This window comes from Astyanax mexicanus, chromosome 16, assembly GCF_023375975.1.
Source record: "Astyanax mexicanus isolate ESR-SI-001 chromosome 16, AstMex3_surface, whole genome shotgun sequence".
In the NCBI taxonomy this organism is placed as follows: Eukaryota; Metazoa; Chordata; class Actinopteri; order Characiformes; family Acestrorhamphidae; genus Astyanax; species Astyanax mexicanus.
The window spans coordinates 33263255-33284364 of NC_064423.1; the positions used below are offsets into that span (position 1 = coordinate 33263255).

The 21110-nt window shown below is 37.6% G+C and overlaps 1 protein-coding gene across 19 annotated transcripts in view; it reads left to right on the forward strand.

The window, feature by feature from the left end:
- The first annotated feature begins 2827 nt into the window (after nucleotides 1-2827).
- neo1a (neogenin 1a) overlaps nucleotides 2828-21110 on the forward strand; it is a 183115-nt gene continuing 164832 nt past the window's right edge. For all 19 annotated transcript variants that reach the window (XM_022670020.2, XM_022670009.2, XM_022670023.2 and 16 more), the window contains exon 1: nucleotides 2828-3472. In XM_022670020.2, coding sequence (XP_022525741.2) covers nucleotides 3397-3472 — 76 coding nt within the window. In that variant the 5' untranslated portion in view covers nucleotides 2828-3396. The remainder of the gene's footprint in view (nucleotides 3473-21110) is intronic.

A 21110-nucleotide genomic window follows, 5' to 3' on the forward strand; every position in this document is an offset into this window, starting at 1 on the left:
ATTTTTGTCCATTTATTGTGCACTACATTGCTTCATGGGATCTGGGGTTGTTGGTCTGATCCCTGCCCCAGTTGCCCAGTGTCTTACGAGAAGCTTGCCCCCAATATAGAACTGGCTATATTAAATTGCACCTAGGTGTGAGACTAAGAGTAAATAGGTGTGTATAGTTCCTTGCATTGGACTGGCACCCGGTCCAGCAGAGTGTTTCTACCCTGTGCCCATGTTATTCCAGGTAAGCCCTCAGGCCACCATGACTGTGGCCAGAAAAAGCAGATAAGAAGATGAGTAAATGGATGGCAACAGTAGAAGACACTGTAAAGACTGTAAGTAAACACATTTGTCATAGGACACACTCAAATATGATAATTTTCACAACTTTTTCATTTATACTTTTATCAAATCTGTTCATTTTCAGAGTTTTACTTCAGGAAAACAGTCTGATCAATGGTACTTAAGTTAAGAGGGTCTTAATGCCCCAAAGTTAGAGGCCAGTTATAAAACAATTATGTCCTAGTTTGTTACTCACATCAATATGTATCATCATTGCCATAAGTACTCTGGCTAGTGTCTTGCTCACAAGATAACACCTCACAGCATGCAAACAGTGTTTAAGCTATTTATGATTTTCTTACATAAACCCAAAAGATATTCAAATGGTTAAAATGAAAAGAAAGTGTTTTTAGGTTGCCTGAATATTTTATTAATGAATAATGTTAAATAATCAGCATAACATTGCTTTATCACTTGAAAACAAGAATACCCATATATTATTTCATTTTAATTTCAGAAAAAAAGATCTTTGACAGAATTCTAAATACACCACCTGACAAACAGTGACATTCAAGTACATTAAATATGTTAAAATTATGATTTTGGTAATAATCTTGAATTAACGATATTTTAACTACACTAAAATAAAGTAACAACTGAACATTTTGGATCATTATGAACTTTTACCAGTAGATGGAGCTCCTCAATGATTACATCTCTTTCAGAAGGCTGAGGGCTGTCCTTGCCAGAGGCCGTCAAATCACCACATTTAGAGAACATTTTTGCTATGGATTTTAAATAAAAATAGATTTCCTGCCTCTTGCAGTTAAGTAGTCTGTCATTAAAAGCACAATCTAAGAATACGCTCACATAGGCCTAAATTATCCCCAGACAACACAGAGCATAAAACCAAATGGCATAAATAAGTAGCACAGTGAAAAAACAATATAATTATTCCACCACTTAAACTTAATACAGCCAAAATATGATAATTGCGAAGGCAACTGTGAACTGCTGTGAACTGGACCAATAACAAATATATATATATAAGTATGTGCCAATAAATGCTCAGGTAGAGCCAATAACAACTGCTAACCTAAATTTAATATGAGTGATCTAACTGGAATAAACAAAGCACACGTGGTCACAAGTTTGCTTGTCCCTGTTTAAACCAAAATATGAAAAAGGAGTCACTTTTAAAGGCAACACTAAAAGAGACCACCCTATGGATACTTTGCCTCCAAGATCCTCAAAAAGAATAACCTAACCTGCTAGTCATCATCCAACCAAAATAATGTAAGTCTATATTAAAATTGTCAAAAAAAACTATACAAATAGAAAACAGGCTCAAAAACAGTTCTGTTGATATTTCAGTACACTAAACTTTGACCCTTTTATCTGTATTATACATTTCATACTCAAAAACTAGTAATTATTATTAATATATATTTTTGCAATATTCTAATTAATTTTTTTTGTTTACAATTCTAAAATGACCTTTTCTGGTTATTGAATGGACCTGAAGACCTTAAATGGCAAAATAAAGGAACAAAAATTGGAGTGTTCTAAACTGGTAGTGTGTATTACATACTTCATATTAAAAAACTAGTTACTATTAGTAATAAGTGTTAATTTGGGACACAGCCTTAAAAACAGACTCTTTTCTGTGGATATTGGAGTAACGTACATTAACTTCTGACACTTTTATTCATATAACACATTTTATACTCAAAAACAAGTCAGCATTAGTAAGTAGAACACATTTGGGACGCAGCCTCAAAAAACATACTGTTCTTTGGATATTTATATCTGTATTTCATCTGTATTACTCATTTCATACTCAAAAACAAGTCAGCATTAGTAAGTAGAACACATTTGGGATGCAGCCCCAAAAACAGACTGTTTTGTGAATATTTGAGTATATTAACTTTGATACTTTTATCTGTATCCTTAATACATTTTTAATACTATATACTTAATACTCAAAAACTAGTTGGTACGTAGCCTCGTGCAAACTGTTCTGTAAACATTTGAGTATACTAAATTTTTAGCCATATTATATTTAGATTTATATATTTGTATCTATAAAACACATTTCATACTCAAAATACAGTTAATAGTAGTGATTTGTACACATTTTGGGACGCAGCCTTGGATCCAGCCTGAAGACTTGTGAGAACACACCTGAATCTACTATCTATTAATTAGGCTCTTAACAAGTGGCAGTGGTGCAGTAGTAGTGTATCAAAACAAGGAAACAGTACAATTTACAGGACTGGATCAGGATTAGGTTTAGAATTATGATTGGAGAAGCTATCTATCTATCTTTTAGATGCTGTAAACGTTTGACTTTAGTCTTGTCTGTTGTTCTTTGTAGTGCAATAATAGATATAATAGTGATAATGTAGTAACGTTGGTGAGGCCATGCCACAGTTTTGTATTTGCCTGGGGGAAAAGCCACGCCGTGTAAAAACTCCGGTCCGCGTTTGTGGAGATCCATTCAGGCGTGTTCCAGGTTTTACCGAGAGCTCCAGTGAATTCCTGCCCCTACGCTGCTCCACACGCCGCCGCCGCTGTTGCGCTCTGCTCTCTGCTCCAGCTCGGCTTTACTCAGTTGTGCTCAGCCTGGAATATCTAGCCTTCTCGTTTTGAGGCGTGCTCACCGGGTACTGGAAACACTTCTACACCTCCTGAAAGTGGGGATTCTTCGCTCCACACGCCGCTATGCTTTTCCACGCGCTTGTCCGTGGCTGCGGGTCCGTGTTTGAGTAAAGTGCGGATATGGATTGATGTGATTTGCTCCGCTCCGCCGCCTCTTCGCCAAGTTTGGAGCGCAGGACAGAGCTGCGGGTTTCCGGCTCGCTGAGCTTCTCCACGCCGACCAGAGCTTCATGTGTCGGGGGGCGAGTTCGGGAAGGAGGCGCTGTTTTTTCCGGAGGGTTTTGTTGGTGGAAGCTGTTCGGGAGAAGTGCTGACCGCGCACCGGGGGAGCCGGAGGGGAGCGGGGAGAACCTGGAAAGCTTGGGAGAAGAGGGAAAGAAAGAGAGAGGGATTAAAACACGGCTTTTTTGGCGTGAAGGAGTGAAGAAAACACATTTTACTTACTATTCTGTGTTTTGGAAAGTGATGGCCGAGCGGGGAGCCCGGCTGCTCCTCTCTCTCCTCTGTTGCCTCACCTTTACGGGTTCCCATGCTGAGAAAGGTGAGTGTGAAAGCGTGTTTTTTGTGTTGTTATCCAACGTTAGCTAACCTAAATAGTAGTTAAAACAAACTTTGTGTATGTAAACAACAAAATTAGCCAAACAACAACATAAGTAGCAGCTACCTTATGCTTAGCTAGCCTTAACTATCCTTTAGCTACCTAGCAACAGTGCTGTGATTTAGGTTAGGTTAATTTGGACCTAGGTTAGGTAGGTTAACTTAAAGCTAGGTTTAGACCCAAAAATGTAGGCTAACTTTAATAACACTTGTATCTTGTTTATTAAATGTGAACCATAGTGATGTTAAGCCCAAGTTTAGACTAATTCCAATACAATTTAAGTAGAAATTTAACAGTTTGTGTTTAAAGTTAGCCAGCTAACATAGCTAGCTAGCATCCCTAATTGTTGACACCTTTCTGAACAAGCTTATCTACTGAGTAGTGTTCACACTTCCACTTTACACCTCCTGTGTGACAAAACAGATCAGTTTTACAATTTCAGCTAAATAAAATGAACAAATTTCATTTATAACATTGCAAATATATTTTAAGGGTAATTATAGTTCTGAGTTAGCTCATTTTAAGGCTAATTTAAATAAAAGACACACAAGCTAGTTAGCATTAACGTTTCTTCGTCTTAAGGTTTAGACCATTTAGCCTTAGATGAGGTTCAGGAGCTCTAAACATACATATTGAATGAATTTGGTATGAAACTAATGTTATTTTAGTTTTATTGCCCATTTCTTTCCACTTTTACTGAAGTTTAAATCTGTGATTAGGTCTGCTTATAACGTTTGTTTGGGTCATTGTTGCACCAACAGCTGTAATAAGTTTTTGTTTTACTTTACTGTTTTACAATCACTCCTAGTCTAATAAAAAACATATACACATTCTGTATGTTTTTTTTCCCCCCACATTGTATCTTTCCTACTGCTGTGCTGCCATCACCATCTGAATGGTGTTCAGACAAAAAAGCGCTATTTAACAATTTTCTAACTAAATAAAATACAAATGTACTTTTTAACACTGCAAAATAGTGAAAAAACTCTTACTAAATGGTTTTGTTGAATATTATAAATGAGTTAGCTCATTTAAAGCTCATGCTTTAATGGTGTTGTCTTTGTGCCATTCTGCTTTGGGAAGAAAAGACACCTAGCTAACGCTAGTTAACTAGCTAGCACATAATGATTCTATTCTCATGAGGTTAGACCCTTTAGATTAATTACATTTATATATTTTTCTGGATTGTATGTGATTTTGACCAATTTTTTCACTTTTTCCAATGTTTTAATCCATATCGTGGTCTGTTTATAACGTTTTTTTGTCTTCATGTTGCATAAACTGCTGTGATCAGTATTTGTAAGTGGGCAGACTGGCTGAAGTCTGGTGGTTAGTTGTGCTGCCAATACAGCTTATTGTATATACTGTATATATTTTTTTTACTTCTGTGCTGCGAATATGGTGTTCACACTTCCACCTCCTTTGTGAGGCAGTTTTTTGATGCTGTCTTTGTGCCATTCTGCTTTGGGAAGAAAATGCATTTAGCATAGCTAGCTACTTAGCACCTAACATTTCTCCCCTAGTAACATTACAGGAGCATTAAAGATATATGTTTATTTGATTTGATGGAAAATTAATGTTATTTCATTATAATTGCCCCCTTTTTCCCACTTTTATTGAGGTTTTAATCTGTTGCACAAACAGCTCTAATCAGTTTTTGTTTTATATTACTGTTTTACCACTTCTAGCCACTTTAGTAAAAAATAAACATGCTGTATTTTTTTTTCACATTTAATGCTCTTTATCCATATTTGTGTAGCTGAAACACTCCATATAACTTCTTCATACATTGGCAGAGTGGATGAAGTCTTGTGGTTAGTTGGGCTGGCCAATATATTGTAAATATCAATATATTCAGAACAGCTTTATTCAGTGTATTAATTTATTAAATATATTGTTTTTAAAGTTTATTGAAATCATTATTTTCAGAAATCTTTGAAAAGGTCTGTTTTCAGTGACCAGAAACGTTTTTTTGTGTCAACAAACACTAATATTTAGCAACCTAAAATATTTTCAAACAAAAAAGGGAAAAAAGCACACTGGTGTTCCTCCAAATAACTAAAAAGACTGAATAATTTATACCAAACAATACTGTGCACTGTTGGGATGTGAAGAAATTTCAGTGTTCATTAAATATTTGTCAGTTGTAGTTTTGCACTTAATGTTCTTTGAAAAGCAAGACAAAACTCCATGTAGGGTGGCAACATTTTATTTGATATTCAGCCTTTGGTCAGATGTTAAATTTTCTCCCCATTTTTTTGGAGCTAAGTTTTTATATATGTTCTGTATTTGCCTGCTATTTTGAAATATTATCAAAGTTTACATATTGAATGAAGGTAAATTTTAAACAGGCGGGGAAAAAGCCCTTTAGGAGAACATTACAGTAAAATAATAAGACACAATTTTTTATTTTTGGGTTACAGAATATCAATTGAATTGTGCTAATATTTGACTGGACTGTTTTTCAGTATACTAGTAAAGTAAAGAGTCTCGCTTTTTGTGGGTGTGAAGACAAACGACTTGAAGGAATGCCGGCACTGTATATGAAAACAAACAAAAACACATGTTTGGCCTGAGGAAAAGTTCTGCTCCCGATGTGTACATTTCTGAAAGGGCTCTGGCATGTTTATACACAGTCTTCTGTTGCTTAGTTTGCTTAAAATCCTAGCAGGGGAGCTTACAGTTTGGTTTCTTGGCTTACACAGTTTGATATCAGTTCTGGGCCCATATTCTTTAAGTGTATGCTGATCCTAGATATGCTCCTATCAGTGAGGTGAGTGTAGACAGGGAGGTAACTGGTCTGAGAGCAGCAGCACTCATAGAGCTCACAGCAGTCCCAAAAGCTTTTGTGAATTTAGACTACCGGTAACCCAAATGTAGAGATATTCGATAATGGACCACCAAGCTGACGGTCAACTGAATGGAGATAATATTGCTTTTCTGCCGGGAATGTTGTGTAGAGCCACCACTGCTGAGCTGTCTTGCATGAGGAAGCTGATGAAAGCTGCTCTCCTGCATGGAAGGCGTTGTGCTGTGGTAAAAAGAAAAAAATTGCAGGCTTTGCTGGAGATCAGTACAAAAGAGACGGATGGGGGGCTGGGTGGAATGGGCAGACTCTGTCGGGAAAGTAATAAAACCAGGAGATTAAGGGGGAACGGGGAGCTCCTTTGGGAGTTCTGATTGTTTCCAGAGAATTGGACTGGGACCTACATGTGGAGAGAGACGGAGAGAAGTTTCAAATTACTAATTGTTGGGTCCCCTTCTGAAAATATCTGTTTATTTGAAACACATTTTTGAGGCCTTGAAATATACAAATGCAAACCATAAGCAGTATTTTTAAAGGTTAGGTCGCCTACAGCTGAGGGAACTGGGCACAGCCCAGCAGCTAAAAAACGGACACCGGACATGTCTCCAAGTTTCTGGAGGACCTGCTGGTATTTCATGGCTTTAAACTCTTCTACAATTGTAAATCCTGTTTGCATTCCATCTTATCTTGTTAATCCTGCTGTGAATTGTGAACTGTGTGCTGATGGTTTCCCTGTGGACGACGTAAATAACGTGCCGGACTGTATAAACACTTTCACAAGCTTGTCTGCAACTGCTCAGCATTCTTAGCAAATTTCTTCCACAGTTGTTTCCAGCATTCGAGAAGATTTCTGTTGCCCTAATGGGTTTGAGTTACTTTTTAAGAGAACTCATTATTTTCCTAATACACTTTTATGGCTTGTTCTATTTACCAAAGCTGGAAATTATGCTTTTACTCGTATTTTATGGCAAATGAAACCATATGTCCCACTTTTTAGCTTCCAGGTTATCACTGTTAGCATTGTCACAGGTTAGCATTGAATTGGAAGTTGGATAGAAGTTCGTCCTAGGAAGGATGTCTCACATGTGCTGACAATGTTCCAATTAAGCCTTTTGATATGTTTTTCATATGTAATTATTAAAAAAAAAAAACTAAAGACTTTTTGTTTGACATTTTACTGGAGTTGTATGGCAAAGGTCCCAGATTATCCCAGGTTTTCATTGTCAGCGTTGTCCGAGGTTAGCCCTGTAGGTAATAACAGTTTAATTTTCTTCAGAAATTGGATGTTGTAGCTAGGAATTATGTCGCACCTGATTTGGCAATGTTCCAGTTACCCTTCAGATCATTTTTCATTATTTCAAGTAAAGACTTTGGAATTGACCATCGTTGGTTTGACTTTTCTTTTTCTTTTTTTCCCCAGTAATTTATTTTAAATCAAGATAAAATATATTACACTTATGTACTAAATGTCCCAGGTTAATTTTTCATAACCTTTAGTACTTTTTAAAAATAAAAAATATATTATAGAGCACACATTAAGATGTTTATAGTGTTTAATTAGTATTTATTTGTTTATAGTGTTTATTATTAGTATTTACCTCAAAAAAAAAAAAAATTGTGTTACTGCACAAAAATATATTTACATTTTGTAAAATTTACCACAGCTTGTTAAAACATGCTGTAATGGCCTATAACCATTTGTAAGATGCAAGGCTAGTAGCTGTATTTGTTGTTAACAGCCTTCTGTTGTGGTTTTTTGGCAGTTTTTCTGTAGCTATGTATTGGTCGTCCAGCTGATATCTGTGGCAATGGGACTGAATCAAACTGATCCTGAATTCATTGATTAAGAAATGTATCCCAAAAAATGTATATTATTACATTTTTTTATATCCATATAGTGTATATGCTGATATGTTTCTTTTTTAAGCAATTCCCCAGTGCTGATACAATTCAGATATTGTCAAGTCTTGACCAAATATACCCAGTAAATAAATGTGGGAAGACTCTTATGTATTTATTATGACGACATATTTTGCTTCATCCTCTGAATAATTACAGATGATGGTTGAAGCTGTGGTTGAGGTAGTTTGTTGTAGGCTGCTTCATCTCACTTCTAATGTCTCTGTGAGCTTGTTCCTGTCAGCTGAGAGAGTATTCAGCTTGTCCAAGCTTCAGTGATAATTGCATTTCCCCCCTCCTCTTTGCAAAAGGGTGCTAATATTGCCTCTGCGTGTTTTGTTGATTAGCGTCTATATCAATCCATTACCGTGCGTTACGCCTATTATCGTAAGTCATCATGACTCTTGCAGCTGTATGTTTTCAAAATGTCAGGAAACAAAGGAGATCAATATCAGTGTAATAAATTCAGCATTGTCAGCAATTGAATCTTTCTGGAGGCCGGACATCACAATAGCCTCCAGCTGAGAGATCCAGCCTTCAATGTGCTTTATTAATTTAGATGGACAATGGGCACTTGTCTAATTGCCTAATGTGCAAATGAAGGCCTGTGAGCAGAATTGAAACTGATGGGGATTGATGGACTGGCTGTTTTTTTGGCAGATGTTTTGTCAGTGCTGCTGTCAGGATTCGGTGGCGGAAAACAAATTGTGCTGCATTTGCAGCGCGAGAGCATGAGAGGGTGAGAGGTGTGTTTTGTTTGTCTTCTTGAGCTGTCACTCACACTTTAGCAGAAGGCTGAGCTGGATTTGGACAAACTCGATGCGCAGCGGCACGGCGAGGCCCGAACACAGCAGCCTCATGTTCTTGCACGCAAGGAAGCTTAATGGATAAACAACAGCATTCTTTACGGTTTGCAGGGGCCTGGATGTTTGGTCATCTGATTTTTCTGTTTTCTTTTCTGACTTCTCCTTAGCTTTACTACCTCTTAGCTCCATGGTTCCTGAGGACTTATGAGCTGTGCTTTTAGAGCGTTGAATTGTGTCCTCTAGAAAGTTGAATTTGTTCATAATTCAAGGGTTGAGATGTTCAACAGCTTTGTCATGGCAAATCTTACAAGATCATAATTGTTTATTCAGAAGTCTGAAGTGTTTAATACCTCTAAAAGCTGATTACATGAATATGCTTTCTAAGTCGCTGTGTCTTCGTAGGTTTAGAGAAGGCAGTATATGTTTTTACATAATGGAAATACTTTTTTGATTAGGTTTTGGTGCTGTTTACAGTCCTCAGTATTACATACAGTATAACATAGTCTTGCTCATGCCAAAACCTTAAAATCCATTTTTAAACATATATTAAATCTTGTTATATTTACTTAAACAAAATTTTTTTTTTACCTTTTTTCCTAGTAAACTTTTCATTTTGGAGATACAAATTTGTGAGTAACAGCATAAAGCTTGTTTTTTTTAGTTATATAAATCTCAAAATTAAAGGTCTCTATCTGTCCTGCGTAATTCTAACTTCTCTTAGTTTTTTTTTCTGCAGTATTTCACACCAAACACCTAGTTTGTTGGCCTCTCAGCATAATAATTATACAGACAAGATGATGGAGGTCCTATTTTGCTCTTTAATTCCCTCCAGGGTAGTTCAGGCATCGGCATTGCTGCATTAGTCATATCAAAATGTATAAACGTGTACAACTGCTTGGTTGATTTGATTGATTTAAGCAGTCATTACAACCTTTCGTTCATATAATTGAGGATAAAAATACACTATTAGATCGGTATATTAGAGACTGCTTGCTTTTTGTGTTGTTGAATAGACAGTGATTTGAGCAAACTCCTTTTGTGCTATTGATTTTTTTTTTCTTCCTCTAAGTGACAATAAAAGGTGTCTGAATTGTGAAATGTATTCTTATTCATGTTTTGTTGCTTTTCTTCTTTAATGACCTGAGTGTAAGGAAAGGTCAGCTGCACATCCTCACTGTGCTGCATGGTCTACATATCCAGCATTCTTAAGGGGGAAAAAAGCTTTGTTCAGCTGGGAACTGGCCGCACTGCTCCATGGGAGATTTGTGATTCTAAGATTAGTTTGCTAGTTAGAGCTGCAGCCTCCCTATAGGGCTCTGAGCTGTTGCTCTTCGCTATAGATGTTAATTGTAAGACTCAGTATGTTGGTGAACCCCTGCCGCAGTGTCCCCTGCCAGCTTTCGGCAGCTGGGGAGGATTATGGCGCATGTGAGCTGTGAAAGCTCATGCTTGGTGGAGCGAGGCCCAGTCTGAACTACATTTAGGTCTTTTTCACTGCTTCCCTGGAGATGAGCTTCAGCGCTGAGCAAATCTTTCCTTATGTTATAAGTGTACCCGGAATGCATGTAATGTAATCACAGTCTGGGCAAATGCAGTAAATGTAGTGTGCAGCAGAGCTGTGCGATACATCACTCGTACCGATGAGTATGCTTGTGCCTGAGTGATAGGAGACCACAGAAACTGCAAATACCTGAAAAATTGCCTGATATATATGTGCATATATTCCATATGGACAAATGTATTGGGACATCTGCTCATTCGTTTTTTCTTCTGTTAAGAATTTGGTTGCGTTCATCAACAGGAGCTAGAGTGAGAATGGGATGTAGAATCATCACCACACCTTTGCAACTTACCTCCAGCCCTCCCAACTCATTGGTTGGAGCACCATCATTCCAAAGTACAATTCCACTGCTGACATTAGACATGGGACTGTATAAGCTGTGTATGTGCATTTACACAGTAAGAGGTCTATACAAGTATTTGAACACATGGTGTATCAAAATTGATATCAATAGCAAGTCACAAAGGCAGCAGAACTGAGTAGTTTTTGATTGAGCTAATGATATTTGCAGTAACACTTTAAAAGGCAATGCTTAGACCTGTCATGACCAATTTTTCCAGCTCGATATATTGTTTCCAGAAACTATTGCGATAAAGGATATTTTTAAAATATTTCATACCACTGGTATTTAAACGTGTAATTACACATTACTTTTAACTAGCAGTGACCTTTTAATTCCTTAGAATATTCAGACATCAAAAATGGATCACAAAAATATTTAAAAATCTCAAGTAAATTAAACTTAAGAGTAGAGTAGACATGGCTCATTCATGTAAACGGGCTCTTCTTGCTAAATAAACACAATGGACAATATAAATGTTGGCAAAAGTGATTGTGATTAAGTCTATATATTGTATAATATATCAATAACGTACTGTGTAATTACTGTGACAGGCCTACCTGTTGTTCCAGAAATAGTTCAGGTTAATAATGCGTTCTCCTTGATAAGACAAATTGTCTGTGTATTGTGCGGTAAATCAACTACGTAATGTTACAGGCCTAGCAATGCTTTGTTAGTTCAAAACTAGTACAACAGTTAGTATTTTAAAATTATGTTAGTGAAATAATGTATACTGTCTACAAAATAGTAAGGCTGGACAATAATTTAATATCCTATTTTATATATTGTGACGTGTTTAAATAATAGTGACTTCTTTCCTATGTTTCACTATTCATAATTTACAGCGTCTGTTACTGACTGATGTTCAATACATAAACTCTCACATGTATTTTTCAGAAGTTGGTTTGTTTGGTTTTAGACATCTGTCGTTGGCATGTGTTGGAGAAAATATGTCTATATCTTCCATACCTTAAAGTATTAGTGTGTAGTGCGCAAATGGGAGGTAGTCCAAGATATAGCTTCACCAAATGTAGCTTTACTCCATTTCTATTCTAGTTCTAACGTCTTAAACTCTTCTCCTCTGAGAAAAGCAACATATTGTGCCGCCTGCTTCTCTGGCAAATAGCCCAGTTCAGAATTTGTAAGTGAATAATAAGGCCCTGGAAAATGGTAAATCGTCTTAATTTGATTCCACTGTGCCTTCTGGCATCGTAACCCCTCTTCAGCACAGCATCTTGTTTTTATCTTTCTCTCTGGACGTCTTCCAGAGATCTGGTTTTGCGACTTTGAGAAACTTCAGTTCTCTACCTGACAGCTGGTGAATTGAACATGCATGACCTGTTGATGGGAATTATTTTGCTCTATGTGACGCAGAATAAATGAAAAAAAAGAGAATAAACTCACATCACCCAAATGAAAAAAAAGTCATTCACAGGGTCCAGTTAGAGAAGGGCATGTTTGAACCCATTTAACACTGACCCAGTTTGGTCCAGTGTTTTGCTGCCTTTCTCTTTTTTCCAGCAACACAAGGGCAGCCTGGCAGCTCGCAGCCCCCATACCAAATTAATTAGTATTGTTCCCCCCCCTCTGTCTTCCTCTCTTCCCCTGGATCATCAGTCAGAAACAGGGTGCGAAGTATTCTTTGTGACCTGTTTTCCAAACTGTACTTAATCTTGGGACAAAGTGACAGGCTCCTGCAGTTAGACTGTAGAAAGGCTCTCGCTGAACACCCAGCTCAGCTTGCTGCTTCTTTTCAGTATTGTGATAGTGTTCAGCATTTCCCAGGTTGATGTTACAATACCTTTTGTGCATTTTAGTAAGAGATTTTTCTTTTTATCTTTTCAGAAGCTCCTTTGATTCTGTATTTCACAGAATATATAAAAGTGTTCTAATCAACTGCCTGAGTGTTAATTTTTGTTGTTTATTTTGTTATTATCCCAAATAAGATGCAATATAAGCTTTAAAAAATAACATTTGACTTAAGTTGGCTTAAGTGTCATCTAGTTATGTGCATGCATGCCAGTAACTAATAATCTCAATTCTGTGTGTAAGTGTCAGTGTTTAGGCCAATACTGTAGTAATAATAGTTACTTTCTTTACAAACACTGTTACATTTAAACCAGCTACAGCTTCACCACCTGTCCCTCAGCCAGTCTGTACTCCTTATAGTCTTTATATTGGGTGTGCCATACCTTATTTATGAAATATACTTTTTTATTTTTGTAAAATCTTACACTATTTTCATAAAAAGTCAGGGTCTTGGTAGGTTACTGTTTGTGAAGTAGACAAAAATGTATATATTTTTTCTGTTACTAAATGTATGAAATTATATGTATACACTATACTTTTTATATTCTTTATAATTATTGCAAAAATAGTCAGAAATATTGTGTTGTAATATTAGGGACATTTTGCTGCATGCATTTTGCATGCCGCCGGTGATTAGAAACAATTTATCCTGGTCTGTTCATGTCCATCGTCCAACTGCTCTGGACCTGTGAAAGGTACTGTGTGCTTCTTCTGAGACGCGTCTTTTGGAAATGCTGGCAGTGCTACATAATTAAACAGCTAAACACGCTTTGAGGAGAACACTAAAGGCCTTGTCTCATAACTGGAGGATTCTAGAAGTGAACAGTAATTAATTCCAGCACTAGTGTGGTTTGCTACACCAGCTCTGTGACCTGCAGCGGACGAGAAATGTCACATATCATAAGCCAAAACTGAAAAGACACTGTGAACCTGTTTTAAATCTTTCATACGTAGTCTTGCAGCTTGAAAATCTCTTCTTCAAAACCATGACACCAAACAAACCCAGGCGCTAAGATCATTGAAGATGAGTTAAGTGTACCCATTCAGTCACCCAGTGTTGGGAAGCTTTTTGACGGGCGCTGCAGGGGCTGTCCCCCCTGCTCAGTGGAAAAAAAAAAAGGATGGGGGGGGAAAGCACTTGATGTGCTGTTGGGTGCTGGGCCCATCACAGAGGAAGGATTGTGAATGTGCTTAAACACTCTTGCCAGCCTGCCAGGACTCAGCCAGTGGCTGTTGGCAACTCCAGACGTGGTGAAGATCTCTGCTGTGCTGAGGCTGGCAGCTGCTTTATCGCAAAGGTCCAGAAAGGGCACGTCATACGCTCCTGCTCCAAAAAACAAATGTTTTCGCTTTGCTAAGTTTGCTAAGATTTAAGACGACGGAAATTGGCATGTCGGGAAGCTTCTTAAAGTATCAAATGGCTCAAAGTTTTGTGACTTTGGTGTCAAATGTTTAACAGTTTATGTTTTATAGAGTAAACTAAACAAAAAAAGATATATATTTTATTTTTGAACATAATGAATTTCCTTCTGACTCCTTATGTTTGCTTATGAATAAGGATTAATCTACAGTTGCAGTAGATACAGAAATCAGTAGCACCTTTTGTACACATTATGAAAGGGTTACGGGTTTCAGCAAAACACTTGTTCTGTTTCGTCTTGTATTGCTTTTAATGGATGACTTAACTTCAATATTTACAGTTTGTACAAAATTTGTACCAAATTCTGGTTCTTTGCATTAGCTTTTGGTTAATGTCACATTTTTTTCACAAACCTACACCATGTTAGAAGTCCAAATCTTCAGACCACTGTCATAGTAACCTTCCTGATCATGCCAGTTTGCGTTGATATACTTGTTCAGTATGAAATTGCTCTGGCAGTGCTGTGGTGAACAGACGCTGTTGTGAGGCTGATGTCCTTTCTGTCTGCAGAGTCACTCCTCAGAGCAAATCCTGAAGGAGCTATTAGAGGTCAGAGAGCCTGTGGGGACGGCACATTACAGCCTCTTTAATGCACAGCTGTCGTGTAATGGAATTTCTCTGGTGTCTTGTGGTGCTTACTTAGGGATAAATGCAACATTAAGAGGTTTATAGAGCAAAATTAAATTATATTGCTGTCCTTGCTGAGGGCATCTGTGTTTGTTTCATATTCCAGCGTTTGCTGTTAATTCCCACCATCAACCAATTATTTCATGTCCTTTGACATTTTACATAAGCTAAATTAGTTTGTGTGTATATATAGTACTAGTTTCTACTTTTTCAAAACATACACTGTGTCCGATCTTTTACAGACAATCTTTCTGATATAATTGTGCCAGACCTGGTATAAAGGAGTTCTGTCGAATCTTTCTTTCTTTTTTTTTTTTTTTGAGTTGTTGCTTCATTTTGTTGAGATATTATGATGCATGTTGTGTATTAGGGCTGCACATTAAAGGAAAAAACTAATATTGCAATTGCATAATCATCTTATTGTATGGTGTATAGATAGACCCCCTAATATTGTCCTTTTTTCTTTAAAAATAGTGTATTTTACCTTTTTATATTACACTTCCAATGTCTAAATATTAATTGTTTGGTTGCAAAAAAGTTTCAGATTTTACTGTTAATTTTTCTAAGTCTTATCCTATCAAGTCATATCATATTCTATCATAGAGTGTTTATGTTAGTCATTGGAAAGATTTAAAAATGTGTGAGTGGGCATGGTGTGGGATGGTGGTTTCGATATGAAAAGTCAGTGGTTTCTCTTCTGTCTGCTGAGACCCCAGTGATCTCCTGTTTGAAATGTGAACCTTTCACCTGGTGCACTTATTCATACTAAACGTTCTTGTCATTGGTTATCATGTGAACCCAATTATTATGCTATATATATATATATATATATATATATATATGTATATGTATGTATGTATATGTATATGTATGTATGTATATGTATGTATATATGTATATATATATATATATATATATATATATATATATATATATGTATTTTTGTGTGTGTGTGTGTGTGTGTGTGTGTGTGTGTGTGTGTGTGTGTGACATGTCAGTGATGAAGCAAAAACGTAATTATGCAACCTTATTGCGTATTATGAAAGTGTCTTATCCTATATTATAATTTTCCAAATATCTCATATATTGCAACATTAAAGGTTCATCCTTCATGTTTTGCTGTACCTGCTTTGACATCAAACCTTTAAGCCAGTTATTAATGCATATGTATATGACCTGGTATTGCTTTGGGGCATCTCCAAGCCACATCATTGTGTTTAAGATTATTTTTTCCCAGTCATTTTTACCATCATCTTTCATTTATTTGGTATTTATTCAGACATTCCTGACGTTTTATCTTAATCACAGATACGAATGCATATAGATTTGACATGATGTTGCTCCAAGCCACCAATGACCTCCAAGCCATGTATGAAGAAGCATTATTCATTGATCTTTATGGAACCATCGAGAGGCCTGGTTCAGCCTCTGTGTCAGCCCGGGGTCAGGCTTCTGCTGTGCATACACAATGAGAGCTGCAGTTTCTCTTGGTTGATGGCTATGAGCGAAGGGATGATGGAAACCAGCTGTTCGTGCTCTTGCTGACTCCTCGGCTGCTGACCCCCGTCCCTCAACCCCTGACCTGTGATGGATTCAGTTTTGAGCAGCATTGATAAAGCAGAGGACAAAGACAGCAGGAGCACCTGCAGAGTGGACTTGGCATTCCAGCACTGGACCTTTGGACACTTGTCTGGCGATGCCGGGGGACATATTCCTGATGGGATGGGGTGGGGGATGTCATTAAGGGAGGCCAGCTGTTACTGTATAACCCTAATGTGTATGCCAGTGCAAAAGACAGGAAGAGAAGCTGTGATAAAGTGCACACTTGATGACTCAGGCACAGGCACACGTCTACGTACATCGACCTGAAGATTTTAAATGAAGTAATTACTCACCCTCGTTTCCTGAAGCATGTCTCGTTGTGTTAATGTACTCATGAATTAAGTAAATTAAATGAGCGCTGACATCCAGTCATTAGTATTTGCTTGTAATTAGGGGAAAACTTATTTGGAATGAGCTTAGATCGCAAAGCCTCTTTATTAGAATAATTTGGGCACAGTAAGCTGGTATGGTGGATTACTCTGGATTGCCTCAGTTGGTGAAATATTAGGACGTTTATAGAGTGACTATTTTCTAGACTAGCCTTGGGTTCGGTTACATGTTCTGTTGTGATGTCAGATTGTAAGAATATGATTCAGTATGATTGGGTTTTTCAGAAGCTTCGCACAGTGTGTTTTTGTTAATTGTCCTTTTGATAGTCCATATTTCTTTAAAATGGACCAAATATAAAATATTGGCCTAATTCTTTCTCATTGGCTTTCAAACTGTACCACTACCACTGTTTCTGCTACATCATCCTTGTGCTGTCTAGTGTGTAGACCCTATAATTCAACACAATGACTCTTGTGATTTTAATCCAATTGTTTATACAGCCAATGTCAGCTTATCACCTAACAATATATTCCTTCCAAAAATCCTGTCAAAATCCATTAAATTAGAACTACTCATTCACTTACGGGGGTATTTCTCCAATTCAGCAAATAAATTGTAGTATGGCAACAATCTGATGTGACCGTGGGTTTAGGCATTCTTTACCCGTTAGCTACATTAACTTTGTAACTCCAATCTGAGACTCAAGAAGCAGACTATGCTCAGACTTAAAAATAAAATAGAAATAGAAATAAAATAGAAATATACACACTTTCTCTACAAGTAGATACATTCATCTAAGTTCTTAGTATTTATTTCACTTCAGGCAAGCACAAAAGGCCCACCCACACCAGCCCACCCAGTAGTCCGGTTGCTGCTGCTGCTGCATTCCTTGCCTGGCAGGCCAGCGATTCTCGGCCAGGTTGGTGTCACGCACTGCCTACCCGAAAGAGGGGGGTCAGGGGTTCAAGTGTCCCCCCCTGGGTAAGGGCTTAGATACACAGTGACTGTACCTCAGCCCCACGCTGACTACAGTGGTAATTAATTTCTAACGAGAGAGCGGTGGCCTGTCCCTGCCAGCCAGCCTTGAGTTTAGTGGCTTGGAGCAGCCTGCCATGTGCCCTTCATTTCAGCATTCTTCAGCTGTTACAAACTATCCATACTACAGCCTGCTTTCCCCCGTGCATTCTCCATCTTTTATTGTGAAGTCTTCTAGATAAAGGTCCTCTCACTCTTTGTTGTGGTTCCTTTTGTTTCATCTGTTTTCCATCACACTATTGTTCATCTTTAATTCTGAGAGTTGTTGCTGTTTATCCTTTCGATTTAGTTTTTGTTGGAGAGGAAGTGGCATTTCAGCCCATTTAATCATACTTCATTTAAGCTGGTGACTTGTGTGTTGTGGTTTTTGGTCGGTGCTGCAGTGTTGCTGATTGTATTGATAAGATTTCCTGAGGGGAAACAATTGTGTGAAATGCAGGAAGCTATTAGTAAGCCTCGGCCCCATGTCTCTCCGCACTGAGTAAATAGAGCCCTCCTCACCGCCTCCCCTCTAACCAGTATGAATGGGCTTAGTGGTAATGATAATAAAAGCAGGAAATGAAGAGGGCTTGGAGAGCTGAAGCTGGAGTGTATACTGTATAAATTCTTTATTGACTGAGTTCAGTTCTCGTGTACTGAAAAGGGGATTGTCTAAGAAATCCTAAAGAAAGCCAAAGAAACCTGAGATTTTCAACTTTGCCACTTGAACATGAATGCAGCAGCGTCATTGTAGGTGAAGTAGTCTGATTTCTATGAATTATCTTGTAGTTTGACTGAGATTTGAGGTATTGATATTTTGCAGTTCTTTTAATATACTGCATTAGCTTCTTCCTCTTGCTTTAGAACATGCTGTTCTCTGCTGGAAAAAAGAAAGACTGGCACGCTGGTCCAATTGAGCTTTTCCAGGACAGTTTCTATAACTAGACCACATTTAAGTGTAAAGGCAGGCTGTGAGTATACCGCAGCTCCTGGATCTAGCTATTAGTATGTGAGCTAAGTTAAACTGAAGTTGTTCTTTAGCGTAAACTGTCCATTCCACCTTAAATGTAGCTTCAGTTATAGTTTCTGCTGTAGTATTTTAGGTGGATCGGAGTTTCGGAATTAAAAGCCCTCTTTAGCCTTGCTTTGGCTGGTAATTGGACGTCATCACACTTATCAGGATAAGTATTTTTTTTTTGTTTAGTTCACCAAAATAAGATCATGAATACTGTCTGTAATGGTATCTAGAGGACACCAGAAATAACCCTTCTACATCAAACTAATGATAAAAACATACAACCCCTGTATTGTGATTGTTGTTTATTGCCAGACTTTTGCAAATTCAAATTCATGTTCCTTTGTATTTGGATATTGTTATTTGTTGGAAAAGAGCAGTGGTTCTTTTGCCAACATGTGAGTTATCTGAATTTTATTAAAATGTAGAATGTTATTTAGTTGTAAATCACAAAATGTACACATCCTCATTTATACCTCAGAACAGCAGGTATAAACTATGATCTAACGTGGAAGATTGAGGAAGATTCAGGATGGTGTAAGTTCATTCAGTGCTACGGCTTTGCAGATTAGATTAGCACAGGATGAATTGGTAAGGTACTTCTCATGCTATGTTATACACAGATTGATTTTGGACTCTCAGGTAGTGCTAGAACACGTTCAAGTTGAGGTTTATCAGCCTTTGCAATTGAATTACGCACGGTAAACCTTTTCTTAATTTAATTTCCATCTTGGAATTGGAATTTGCCTGCATTTGTTTTCAATGGATGCTCTTTACAAATGATCTAACAAATCTGATCTTTAAAGCAATACACTTCTGGTTAATGGAAGAAGATCAGAGGTAGCATGGATCTATGCACAGTTCTGTAGCAATAGCTGGAATTACTACATGTTACTGTGGATCATTCTTCTCCAAAGAAGATGCTTAAGAGAGAATGTCCTGTGGTGCGGAGCTCCAATTTGAATTTCAATCAAAGCTGGTTGTCCTGTCTTTTGTTAAGATGGAGCATCATGTTTGTATGATGTGACTTGGGGGGGAGGAGATAGCGTGAATATCTAGCGTGACCAATGGCGGATCATTTGAGGGTTGTTTGTGTCCTTCAATGTCCCAGGAGGCACATCTTACACTGTTGCCTGCTGGGCCTGCATACACTCTGTTTTAGCCATCGTCTCAAGCCTCCCATCTCTGATCATGGGCTCGATCCAGCCCAATCAATATTCCACCTATTCCTCTTCACCGAGCTGCTACATCCATTGACTTCCATTTATCAACTTGGTGCACTTGTCACTTCATCATCTGTCACACACCCCAAACCTTGGGTTGTTTGATTGAATTGGATTAGATTAGATTTGCCACAGTGGCGCCGTGTCTGGTCTAGCTGTTTGCGCACACACAAAGAACTGAGGAATCTTCAGTGCCATTAGGCAGCCTGATATTTTGTAGGAATTTATCATGATCCAGTAATAAAGAATTGACCTCAGAATGGATTTTGGATTGATATCTACTAAAACTGTTGCAAAAATTGTATAAAATATCTCTCGTTTGACTTGTGCAGATGGTGTAAAATGAGTGAAATTTTAACTTCAGATTAATTTAAACATCAGTTTTATTCTGATACAATTCTTAAATCATTGCATATTCATTCAGCTGCTATACACAAGCTGTATATGAGCTAAAATGTTTGGCATGTTTTCAAACTTGATGGACCAGACCAAAGTCCAAACTATGGCTGCAAAGATTAGTAAACATAATCAACAATAACTATTCTAAAAGTTTAACTCCAAATTTCAGTGTCACAGCATGTCAAGCATTGCATTATTTATTTCTGCAATACTGTATTGAATTTTAGTTATTGCATTATTTACATGTAAAGATTGGTTTCAGGCAGTGGTTCATGTAGAATTGTTTAAGCCCCACCCACTATATAGTAATGTTGTACTCCATCTTTTAGATCCCACTGTCATGATTGTTTGAAAAGTAAACTTTACATACTTATGAAATCAAATTAAAATTAATGTTTGATTTTAACAATCATATTATCACCTTGCTTACAGTATATAACCCCTGTGTTGCCAGGTTCTTGCCTTTACTCAGCCCTAGTGTCCACAAACGTTTGTACAGCAGAATAGAATATCTGGGTTCCCGTTCAGCCGCACCTTTTCCATCAGACCACATTAGATCACTCTACCCTCACAGTTGATTCCCATTAATAATGGATACTGTTTTCTTCCCCCGTCCATCCCATCCAGACGTTGCCTTCTCCACCCTTCCCCCCCAAAGGATGCTTCATTCCCATCTCACAGCTTCTTAGTTAGCTTCAGTGGTATGACTTTATGATAAAGGCCGTAGACT